A 12,221-nucleotide genomic window follows, 5' to 3' on the forward strand; every position below is an offset into this window, starting at 1 on the left:
CAGCAATAATCTTCTCTTAAAACAAGTTCTTTTTTATTTTAGGTGTTAAGATAGCAAATGCTTTTCATATATTATATTCATGAATTTTTCTTGACAGGTTTTCAACTGCTGTACTCATACCAAAATTTTATCTTGATTTAGTAACTAGACAAAAAGGCTGGCTTCATTTGTATGAACAGATTTTTTTTTTTCAAATATGTATGTACTTGGATGCCCTTAAATTCCCCAAGTAGAAAGAAATGCTTTCCACGAAGCTGCTTATTCCTAGTAACCCACATCAGAGCTGACACATGAAAAATGGTGAAATTACTGAAGGTAGTCCAGCCTGAATAAGGACTACCTTATTAGTTCAGGTACTTGCATCTCCCTAATTTTCATATTAATCATGTGTCCATCTTTCTCTGAAATAGGGCCATCATGCTTCATGTCAGAATTTAGCATGTAAGTAAAATTCATAATGCTTCAAATCTCACTTGAAAATATTTGTTGCTAAGAAGAGAATGACTAATATAACAATATATAGCAATGACTAATATAACAAAGAGAATTACTAACAAAGTGAGGTTTCCTAATATGTTTGCTTTAGCCCTGAGATGGGAAAATTAGTATTAGGACATTTATAAAATCACCATGTACATTATCTACCCCTCAAATCAACAATAATACAGTGATCTTGTTCAAGAGAGTTACTGTACACTGTAGTGTACCAATGTTACACATGTCTTGTCAGTTTTTACAGTTTTAATGATTAAGTATATATTGACCCATAAAACATGATCATCATATCAATTGTCACCAGATGCAAACATACATATTTAAGTATTAACTATCACATAAATATGGTAGCTTGGTTGTTTAGAATCCATAATCTGATACCAGTCAGTCTCAAATTTCACCTCATACATCAGCAATCTCCCATAAAATCCTATTATAACTGTGCTAATGTTCAATCAAGAAGAGGAAAAATCATTATAAAAAATAACTACTTCTTGGGAGTCGGGCAGTAGTGCAGCAGGTTAAGAACACGTGGCACAAAGCACAAGGGCCAGCATAAGGATCCCGGTTCGAGCCCCGGCTCCCCATCTCCAGGAGGTCGCTTGGCAAGTGGTGAAGCAGGTCTGCAGGTATCTATCTTTCTCTCCCCCTCTCTGTCTTCCCCTCCTGTCTCCATTTCTATCTGTCCTATCCAGCAACAGCAACAGCTATGACAACAATAACTACAACAAGCAAAACAACAAGGGCAACAAAATGGGAAAAATAGCCTCCAGGAGCAGTGGATTTGTAGTGCAGGCACTGAGCCCCAAAAATAACCCTGAAGGCAAAAAACAACAACAAAAACAAACTACTTCTTTTCTTTGAGTTTTGCTGTCTATTCATGGTAAATAACAGGTTTGCTGGTGGAGAGGAAAATGTGCTAGTGCATTAAAATTTTCCATATTACTACAAAATGGAAGCTGAGGTTAGCTAAATAAACTCAACATAAATATCCATTAAAAATTCAAATATGAATTACTACTACATAAAACCTATGCCATCAAAATAATCATCTACAAAAATGAGTACCATATTTGCATCACCCTTTTTACATGCTTTATCCAGAATGCTGTTAGCTCACTCTTCTTTTTCACAAAGGATAGTCACTAAAATTCTATTTGCAGTTTAGGGAGCTCAAGCTGCTAACAGAACCAACTCATAACAAACATATCTGGAGATACTCAAAAACCAACTTGTTCTAGGAATAGGATAAAAATTGTAGAAAATACATGTTTTGCCAGGAGGAGAAAAATCCATTCTTTATGTTAACTATCCTATCAGAGTGTATAGACATTGCTGAGACTATTAAAACCCTCTAGTAACTGATAGGTAATTGCTCATTTACTGACTGTACTGGTGTACAGCAGACAGAAGCTGTGAAAGAAGCCATCCTTCCTTGCTAATATAACATGTAGAACTTGCTGCTGCAACACTTAATGCTCACAGTACCCAGTCATCTTTAATGCAAACACACATTTTCTGCCTTGCTTCTATGTTTTGCATTATAATGCAACACAAAACAGTGTACATTTCCTTCTAGCCCTATGAGGTTTGCACAGGCAGTTCTAAGCCAGAGCAAATACTGCATTGCTCTTATTACAGAAGACAAATATTTTAAAGTTTAGGGATAAAATATTTTATTTTTTTTCAGTATGTTCACTGCAACTATCATGAACTTTTTTACAGCCTCTTCATTCATAGGAAATCTTTATGGTGTCCCCCCTTTTTTTTTAAATGTAGGACTGTTATGTATGTCCCCAAGGAGGAGCCAATAAGAACTAGCAAATCAGTTCAATGAATTACTTTATATGTGGTGTTAATAGGAACAATACTTGTCATTGTATAAAGAGACTTTTCTGCAATGCATGCATCTTTTATTAGGATGAAAGTTTGATAGCAAAGAGAAAATAAGTAAATGTTAGATATTTGAAAGTATACAATAGTTCTCTTTGCCTTTATAGTAACACAGACTTTCTTAGCATTTGCATCTTTATTTGATACAGGTATTTCTTACACTAAATTAAGACAATGTACCCAAAGGAGAGCAGGTCTTGAGCTGTTTGACTTAAATTTACCACAGAAGAAGAAACGAAGAAGCTGTTTATACACTGTCTTAAAAGAAGTAGACTAATTATTTAAACTGATTTATTAATATATGAAGCTCTTTGTCCAATTACTGAAAGTACAAAGAGACCAGGAGCAATTTAAATGCCCAATGCACCTCAAAATCTCTCTCTCTGTGTCTCTCAGGATAATTACAATTCTTAGCAAAGCTACTCTAGATAAGCCCCATAGGTTTAAATAAAATAACAACAATAACATTACCTCATTGGCCAGTTCCAGAAGCACTGGGGCAGCTCCATCTTTCACCACTCCACTCAGGTACCTAGACAAGACAAAGCCAAGTGATAACGTAGTGACAAGAAAAGGCCAGCATGGACTTGTCAGCATCCCCTGTGTGTACACGTTCTCCTGGGCAAACGCCATGTTCAACTCTAGTTAAAGTATGCTACTGTCATAGGAAAGCACTGAAGGGAAAAGGAGAACAAAAACAACTTACCTCAGACCAGGGGTAACTAACTGAAGTTGGAGGCAGTGATGTGAGCACCTTGATCTCTCCCTTATTTTCACCTGCTAATGTGCAAAGTGACCACTGGGGTGGGGGTGGGGGGTGCGCGGTTTGAAAAGAACTACCTACCTCTCCTGACTTTATGGGTACCACTACCAACTCATAGAGATGTTTAATCAAATATCCACATATGCACCTCACTTTTACTTGAAGATACAGATAGGTAGAGAAGCAAAGAGAGAGAAAGAGGTGGAGGCAGACAGAGATAAAAAGACGGAAAGAGAGGCCACAGCACTGAAGTTTCCTTCAATGCAGTAGAGGGCTGGGCTGGAACCTGGGTCATGGCAAAGCAGTACACTATCCAAATGAGCTATTTTTCCAGTCCCCCAACTAACTTTTTATTTATTTTTATTTTTATTTATTTATTTTTACTTTATAGGGCTGGTTGACACATCATTGGGGTGTGTGTGGCAGGAACAGACTAGCTATCGGGAGGCCAGCACATCTTTCATCAGAAAATAAATTCCAGTTCTCCTCACCCACTAGTCTCAGGGGGGAAAAAAACCAGAAGAAAAAGAATTAATGCTCCAAACCCATCCCAGGCATGGAGAAAATGAAGAAATGACTCCCCCCCAACCAACTCCAGGGTTATTGCTGGGATTCAGTGTCTGCATGGTAACTACACTGCACCAGCATCCATTTTCTAAATTATTTTTCTATTTATTTCTTTGACAAAAATAATAGGAGGAGCAACAGGAGAGACATGTACCAAACTTCAATATTACTTGTGAAGCAACACTCACTCCTTCACCCCAATAGCACATGGGGACCAGGGGCTTAAACCCAGGTCCCGGCACACTGTAATGTGTACATAGAGTACACCACCACCTGGCCCCAGAAATTACTTTTAAAAGACTACAAACCAGAATATACCATTGTTCTCCCTAAAATATTTTAGGGGGCCAGGCAGTAGTACCCCTAGTTGAGCACACATGTTACCATTTACAATGACCCATGTTTGAGTCCCTCCTCCCCATATCCAAGAGGGATACTTCAAGAGAGGTAAAGCAAGTCTTCAGGTGTCACTCTCTCTCCTTCTCTGTCTTCCACTCCCCTCTCAACTTCTCTCTATCTTAAAAAAAAAGAAAACAAGAAAGAAAAAAAATTCAAAAGCCCCACACCGAATCTCAAGATTAAACTGTATCCACTCAACAGCTCTTATAAGGCTCTTTCCAATCTGATATCGACCTTCTCTGCTTTGCCAGACTCATCTCTAATCACTGTTGCCCACTCCTACTCTTCACCTGGTAACTCAGGAGTTATCTTATATGCCGCCTTCTTAAATTCACCATAATCTAGGAGTAAGTTAAGCATCCTTCGTCTGTGATTAAGAAGGACCAATTTATCAGATATATCTACTTAGCTACTTGCCCACCTCAAACTTTCCTCACTGAATAGTGAGGATATGGAGGACATGTACTTTATTCAATTTATTATACTTAACACAATTCTTGGCTGATAATAGATAACAGTATATGTATATTTTTATGTAACAATGAATAAATAATTGTTAAAAGGTATATTAGGCAAGAAAAGAGAAGCCAGACCTTCCACCTTTTGCACCCCATAATGATCCTGGGTCCATACCCCCAGAGGGATAAAGAATAGGAGAGCTTTCAAAGAGGTAGGGGGGAATAGGATAGGGAGTTCTGGTGGTGGGATTTGTGTGGAATTATACCCCTCTTATCCTATAATCTTGCCAATATCTCCATTTTATAAATTTAAAAAAAAACAGAAATAAGTATGTACGTTTTCTCTACATATACTGTCTGGGTGAATAAATTCATAATATTTGTTAGATGGTAAAAAAACCAATTAAAAATTTTCCTTACAGTAACCGGAAGCAGATACTAATGTCTCCAAATCATTGCAATTTCAAGTAATCTTAAATTCCTTTCCCATGTAGTGGGGCCTTTTTAAAAACAATGTTTAGGATTCTAATTGGGAAATAAATCCATTCAGAAATCAAAAAGAAAAAGGGAAGGGCTAGAATGGTTCAAAGTTTCCTGGGAGATAGGTTAATTAACAGCCTCATGTCAGATTACATTTCCATCCCAAATCCTGCTCAAAGAACAACCAGTCAGTACATTCATGACATAGGAAGAAATGGTATGTTAGTAATCACCAGAAGTGCAAAGTCATTAAGTCTTGTGATTGGGTCACAGTAGTTAAGCCTATGCTAGGATATCTTTTCAACCTTCTAACATTCACATATCTAAGGAATAATTTACAAAACTGTCCCAAATTCTGAAGAAGCAGCAGGGAACAAAACTCCCATGGTTCTATCACCATAGTGATTATGCTACAGGGTGTGTAAGTAGGGGCAGAGGAGAGGGACAACTTAATGGTTATGCAAAGAAACTCTCATGCCTGAGGCACAAAACATCCCAGGTTCAATCTCTTCCCCCTATACACCATAAACCTGAGCTAAACAGTGCCAAGAGGAAAGGGGGTGGGGTAAATGGGGGAAGCGAAAGACAGAGAAAGGGAGAAAGGTTGCATTACATTACAGAGATGGACAATGCCAGAGAAATAAACAGAGAATATAATCATATTATATTCTCACAGTAAATGACAACTTTTTTTTTTCTCTCTCCAGTTATTGCTAGAGCTTGGTGCCTGCACTACAAATCCACTGCTCCTGGAGACCATTCTTTCCCATTTATGTTGCCCTTGTTGTTGTTATTCTTATTATTGCTGTTGTTGGATAGGACAGAGAGAAATGGAGAGAGGAGAGAAAGACAGAGAGGAGGAGAGAAAGACAAACACCTGCAGAGCTGCTTCACCACTTGTGAAGTGACCCCCTGCAGGTGGGGAGCCAGGGGCTCGAACCAGGATCCTTACACGGGTCCTTGAGCTTGCATGAGCACCTAACCCACTGTGCTACCGCCTATCCCCCCAAAACAGTCAACTTCTAATGTGTAGAGCAGGGAGTTTTGTTCTAAGGAAGCAACATTCGAATGGCGACCTGTAAGCAAGTGGCAAGCTGTGAAGAACATGTTCAGTAAAACAGTATGTGCAAATGTCAGGAATGTATTCAGAATATCAGGACTAGGAAAGACTACTGTTGTAGTAGTACAGCTTGGTGATGGTAAATGGAAATAGAAGAAGAATCACTAGACCACAGACCAAAGAACTGTGCCAAAGAACTATAGGCTAGTGTCAAAATGGCATTACATTATTCATTATCCTGTTAGTGACCAACAGTATAACTACTGAGTTTAAAGAAACAGGAGATGCTTACAAAATGATAATCCATTATATCTATATAGCCTATATAATAGTTAAAACATGTTCATACTAAATAGTAAGGAAAGTCTTTTTCAAATTATTTTATTTATGTATTTATTTGTGGATAGAGATAGAGAGAAATTGAGAAGAACGGGGGGAGGGAGAGGGAGAGAAAGAGACATTGAGAGAGAGAAATCAAGAAGGAGAAGGAAGACAGGGAAAGGGACAGAAAGATACCTGCAGAACGGCTTTACAGCTTGTGAAGCTTCCCCACTTCAGGTGAGGGCTTGAACCTGCGTCCTTGCACATGGCTCAACCAGGTGTGCCTCCACCCTGACACCATTACCAGAAAATTCTAAAGTTTTCCTTCTCTGCATCCTTAAAGCATCCTGTACAGATGTACCAGTTAGCACTTTTCACATGTGCTTCTCTCTCTAGGAAGGTGGAGTATTCTTAAAACACCCAAATGGAAAGTTGAACCTTCATCCAATAGAAGTCAATAAATAAATAAATTGTAGTTGGGATGGTAAGATCTACCAGGGAAATCACATTAAAAAGACCTATGACATTTTCCTGGTGCTTATTTGAAAATTAAAACTTCTTTGCAACAAAGGTTTATGTCATTCTCTAGTCAGAGCCTAACTAGTCCACAGAAAGATTAATAAACACATATCTTACAGTTAAAACTACCTTTAAAAAAAATCTGCATTGAAGAACCAGGGAGAGAACATAATGATTATGCAAAGAGACTCTCATGCCTGAGGCTTTGAAGTCCTAAATTCAATCCCCCAATACCAAAGTTGACCAGTGCTTTGGTTAAAAAAGAAAAAGAAAGAAAGAAAAAAAAAAGCTGCATCGAGGAGCCTGAGAGGTGGTACAAAGGATAGAGACCCAGACTTACATGCATGGCATCCTTTGTGAGAGCCTCAGTATTGCATAACCAGAAACACTCTTTTTTTTTTTCTCTTGTTAATAAATAAATAATCCACATTGATGGCAGATTTTCACATATTTTTATTCTGAAGGATAATTAGCATCTAAGGTTCTTTTTTTAATATTTATTTATTTTCCTTTTTGTTGCCCTTGTTTTTTTTTTTTTAATTGTTGTTGATGTCATCGTTGTTGGATAGGACAGAGAGAAATGGAGAGAGGAGGGGAAGACAGAGAGGGGGAGAGAAAACTTGACATCTGCAGACCTGTTTCACCACCTGTGAAACAACTCCCCTGCAGGTGAGGAGCCGGGGGCTCGAACCAGGATCCTTGCGCTGGTCCTTGCGCCGGTCCTTGGGCTTTGCGCCAAGTGCACTTAACCCGCTGTGCTACCGCTGGACTTCCAGCATCTAAGGTTCTAATACTTACTGATCTTAAATAGGAGACAGTTATTTGATCTTTGATATTTTCATAATAATGACAATGGCAAGACTGGAAAGATCCAGCAAAATCCTTTGCTAATAAGCATATTGCTGAATATGTTTTTTGTTGGGTTTTCAACACTAAAATCTTTGAGATCCATCTTATCATATGCAGTTACGTTCCCATGAAACAGAGAAACTGCAGGGAGGTATTGTGTCTTACTTATGATTCTGTACTTAGTTCCTCTCATAGTAGTTGGGACATGGTGACGGTAAAGTGCAAAAAACATGCATACATTCTCATATGTCAATTTATAAGAGTCCAAATATATCTTAACAAGTATGTTTCCAGTTTGAAAATGAAATGAAATGCCACTAGTTCAGTGGAAAAGAATAAGAGAATTGTATTCAAAGTCATGTCAAAGTTGTTCACAAACTGGGCCTATACATACACAATACAAAGAACTAAGAAATTTTTCTCATTGATTCTAAACCTTAAGAACCCATTTCCGACTGATATCTCACTATGAAGGGACTGTATTGTGATGCCACATGAAATGCTTTCAAATGCATATATCAAAGTAGGCAGGGGCACACTTGGTTGCGAGCATTCTTTGCTCTATGCAAGGATCCAGCTTTAAGCACCTGACTCCTGCCAGCAGGGGGGATGCTTTATAAGCAGCGAAACTGTGCTGCAGGTGTTTCTCTTTCTCTCTCCTCTCTCACCCACCCAATTTCTCTGTCCTATCAAATGAAAGGAAAAAAATAAAAACCTGAAATAGCTAATATATATATGTATATGTACATATATATATATGTGTATATATATATACATATAGAAAAACCACAAAAACAATAAATACATAGAACCTGTATTTAAAGATATTAAGATTCACATTGATTTTAGCAAAAGCAGAGTGAAATGGGAATTCTCTTTTCCCAAATTGTTTTGGGAACACATACAAGATTTTTATATATACTCATTGTTAGCACCAGTAATCATATAGAGAAGTAGTAAGGAACTAATCCAAAATGCACCTATGTACCAAAACATCTATCTCAGTATGGTTGGCACTATCAGAACAGTGGATCTACTGACTGAACACTATATGTTCAATTGAGGAGTCAGTAGATTATGGCACTTTCCTAAGATGAAGTAATGAAAACAATAAAATGTCTATGAAAAGCTTTTTACAAAATAATACTTCCATTTTTTCCGAGTATAAAATTCTGGATTCACCCTGCATACATAGAATAACCTCATCTGTGTAAAAATTGATTGAAAAAAAAGACTACAATAAAAATTATCACTATGGTTATCTCTGGGTGCCACAATTACTGGCAATCATTCACTCCTTTTTAAACCATTCTTTTTTTTTTTTTAATAACACAAATGTGCTTCATTTTCACTATGGGCAAATATCTTATGAAAGCAAAAAGTTAAAAGTAATTGCTAACATTGTCAAACTGCTTAGAGATGCTTTTCTGTAATATAACTTGCCTTTATTCTAATCACTTGGAAAACAAACAGAAGCCTTTTTTTTTAAGTTTTTTTATTATCTTTATTTATTTATTAGATAGAGACAACCAGAAATCAAGAGGGGAGGGTTGGATAGAGAGGAAGAGAGACAGAGACACCTGCAGCACTGCTTCACCACTCGTGAAGCTTTCCCCCTGCAGGTGGGGACCGGGGACCTGAACCTGGGTCCTTGCACATTGTAACATGTACGCTAAACCAGGTGCGCCACCACCCGGCCCCTAACAGAAGCTTTTCAATTTATCTTAGTGAGTACAGGGGCATTTAACCTGCATATTCTAAACAAATGACTTGTGAGTTCCAACTATGTGAAAGCAGCTGTGTCTATCCACAAAGTGTAGAGCAGAAAGCCATGGATCTCAATGGTACAGGAGGAAACTAACTGGTCAGAGAGCTTTCCTTTTAGTCTATTCATTATAGTCCAACTTTCAGTTTCTATTTTAAGTGCCAAGGCTTCTTGAACTAATTGAGACTCTAACATTTAAATACATTCAAAAAGATATAAATAAATAGCTGTATTTTCACTGTCATCCACTCAACCATACCAATAAGCAACCATATTTAAGGGAAAGACTTTTATTTCTGGGCCAAAGAGTGCACCAGGTGGGGTGCATAACTAGCCCTGTCCATGGTCCAGGTTTGAACTCACCACCACATAGTCTCCTATGGCACTGGAGGAAATTCTGGTACTGTTGCCTCTCCCTCTCCCTCATTCTTTCCCCTCCCTCTTCTTCTCCCTCTCTCTCTGAATGAAAAGGCATCCAGGTAGCAGTGAAATTACACATGTGTAAAATCTTGGCTCCACAAAACAAAAATAAAAAGATTCTCATTTTTGACTGAAACAAGTTAACATGATTCATAGAAGAACAAAGTATGCTTATACTTCAATATACTTTTCAATGAGATTAAGATTCACTGAGTTTAGGTCCAGGAAGTGGAGCAGTAGATAGAAAGCTAAACTCTCAAGCATGGGGCCTTGAGTTCAACAAGATATAACATGTGCCAGGATGCTGCTCTGGTTCCCCCCACCCATCAAATAATTTTTTTTTTAATTTTTAAAAGATAAAATTTCACAGTGAGAAAAAGGATTATCAGAGGAAATCCCCAAGGCCATTGCTTTAAAAAAAATGCTCTATTTCCTTTACATTCAACAAACCTTTGAAATCTAGATATAGCATGATACTTTTATATGATTATTACAAACAAGAACACATTTTCTGACACATCAACAACTTTTCAGTCTTCCTTTGGAGAATCTAGATAGAAAAGCATTTACTGTCTTCACAGAAGTGCACTGGACATTCTCAACTGTATATGTATATTTAGGTTCTGATTTTAAACATTAGTTGCATTAAGAAGATTATGACTTCTGAATATATATCAACTCAAATTTTACAAAAGACTTACACAGAAATTTTTTCCTAATACAATAGAACGTATGTGGTTTGAGTGTCTCTTTACTCATTATAAATATATTTTTTCTTCAATTTCAATACCACATAAATGAGTAAATATTTATTTATAGGACTTTTGTTGTCATAGAGTACATATCTACTTTTCATCAATATTTAATATTTTTAGTATTTATCTAAAACATGTTTAACATGTCTCTTATCATATATGTCATAGTGATTACCTTTTTAAACCCACCTTCAATAATTTCTTTTATAGTAAACATTTTACTGATTCTAAAAATGTTTTACAGAAACATGACATCAATGTTTTATCTATATATATTATCTCATTCATAGAATTTTTATGCTTAACTAGCATTCAGCTAATATCAGTAGTGTCATTCTCACCACAGAAAGTCAAACTGACTTGTCAATCTTAAGGGCAGATTTTAAAACAGTTTTTCTTCACAGTAGACCTTTGAAATATTTAAGAAGCCAGACAATACTTTCTAATGCAAATCATTATCATTTACCAATATAAATTATTCAGTCATAATATACATAAAATGGAGTTTTTAGAAATTTTAATATCTCTTTTGTACATTTTACTATAAAACAAATTTGAAAACTACAACAAATTAAAATATACCCTGGGCACTCTACTCTAAATTTAGTACCCAATGCATTCATTTTTAATATATAAAGCTTTTTAAATAGAAAATGTCATTGTATTATATATTTTCACATTTCACTTACATGCATCTTTTCTTTTTAATTCTAAAATGGTTAAGACCTATGATAAAATAAACAATGCATTAAAATGTAATACTGTCTTCTGATTTAGTTTTCAACTTGCTGATCTAAACAGAAATGAAAAGTGGTCTGAGAACTTTTGCTCCTACATGCAGCTCTATTTGTATGTAAACATAGTGATCTAGTCAGAGCAAACACTTGAAATCCGTTTCTTGTAGCCAACCAAGATACTACAGTATCCAAACATATTTTTATGTAGTATGTATACATACACACAATCAAGACATTCTGACCAGGTTCTTCAATATCTACAAAACAAAGCATTTGAGAAATCATTCAGAAATACATTCTCTGGTCCTAAATAAAGGACTGAAAATGGTGGTCCGGGAAACGGCACAGTGGATACAGCACTGGGCTCTCAAGCAGGTGAGATTGAACTTGAGGTCCCGAGTTCAATCCCTGACAACACATGTACCAGAGTGATGTCTGATTCTTTCTCTCTCTCCTCCTATCTTTCTCATCAATAAATAAATAAAATCTTTAAAAAAAAAAAAAGCTTAAAAAAGAAAGGACTGGAAATTAAAAGCCTTGGAAAGTTAGTTGAAAATTAACTTAATAATTTAATTTATTCATAAATGTTATTAAAATCAGTAGGTACTATGATACCCTCTAGTGGGGCAGGCAGGTCATACCTCTGGTAATAAGTTTCAATTGCTTCGGAAGTATGATGTTTGGCATGTGTTCTTTTAATATGTTTCTGAAACAAAACAGAACAAAAAAGGTCTTTATGC

The 12,221-nt window shown here is 36.5% G+C and overlaps 1 protein-coding gene across 6 annotated transcripts in view; it reads right to left on the minus strand.

Moving 5' to 3' along the window:
• The window catches only part of CDIN1 (CDAN1 interacting nuclease 1), a 301,784-nt gene that overhangs the window by 219,045 nt on the left and 70,518 nt on the right, over window positions 1-12,221 (minus strand). For 5 of the 6 annotated variants that reach the window (XM_060175165.1, XM_007527854.3, XM_060175162.1 and 2 more), the window contains exons 3-4: window positions 12,123-12,187; window positions 2,860-2,920 (exon numbers count right to left, since the gene is read on the minus strand). In XM_060175165.1, coding sequence (XP_060031148.1) covers window positions 2,860-2,920; window positions 12,123-12,187 — 126 coding nt within the window. The remainder of the gene's footprint in view (window positions 1-2,859; window positions 2,921-12,122; window positions 12,188-12,221) is intronic. The other variant, XM_016190289.2, reaches the window with a different exon arrangement.

Source organism: Erinaceus europaeus, chromosome 16, assembly GCF_950295315.1.
Source record: "Erinaceus europaeus chromosome 16, mEriEur2.1, whole genome shotgun sequence".
Taxonomy (NCBI): domain Eukaryota; kingdom Metazoa; phylum Chordata; class Mammalia; order Eulipotyphla; family Erinaceidae; genus Erinaceus; species Erinaceus europaeus.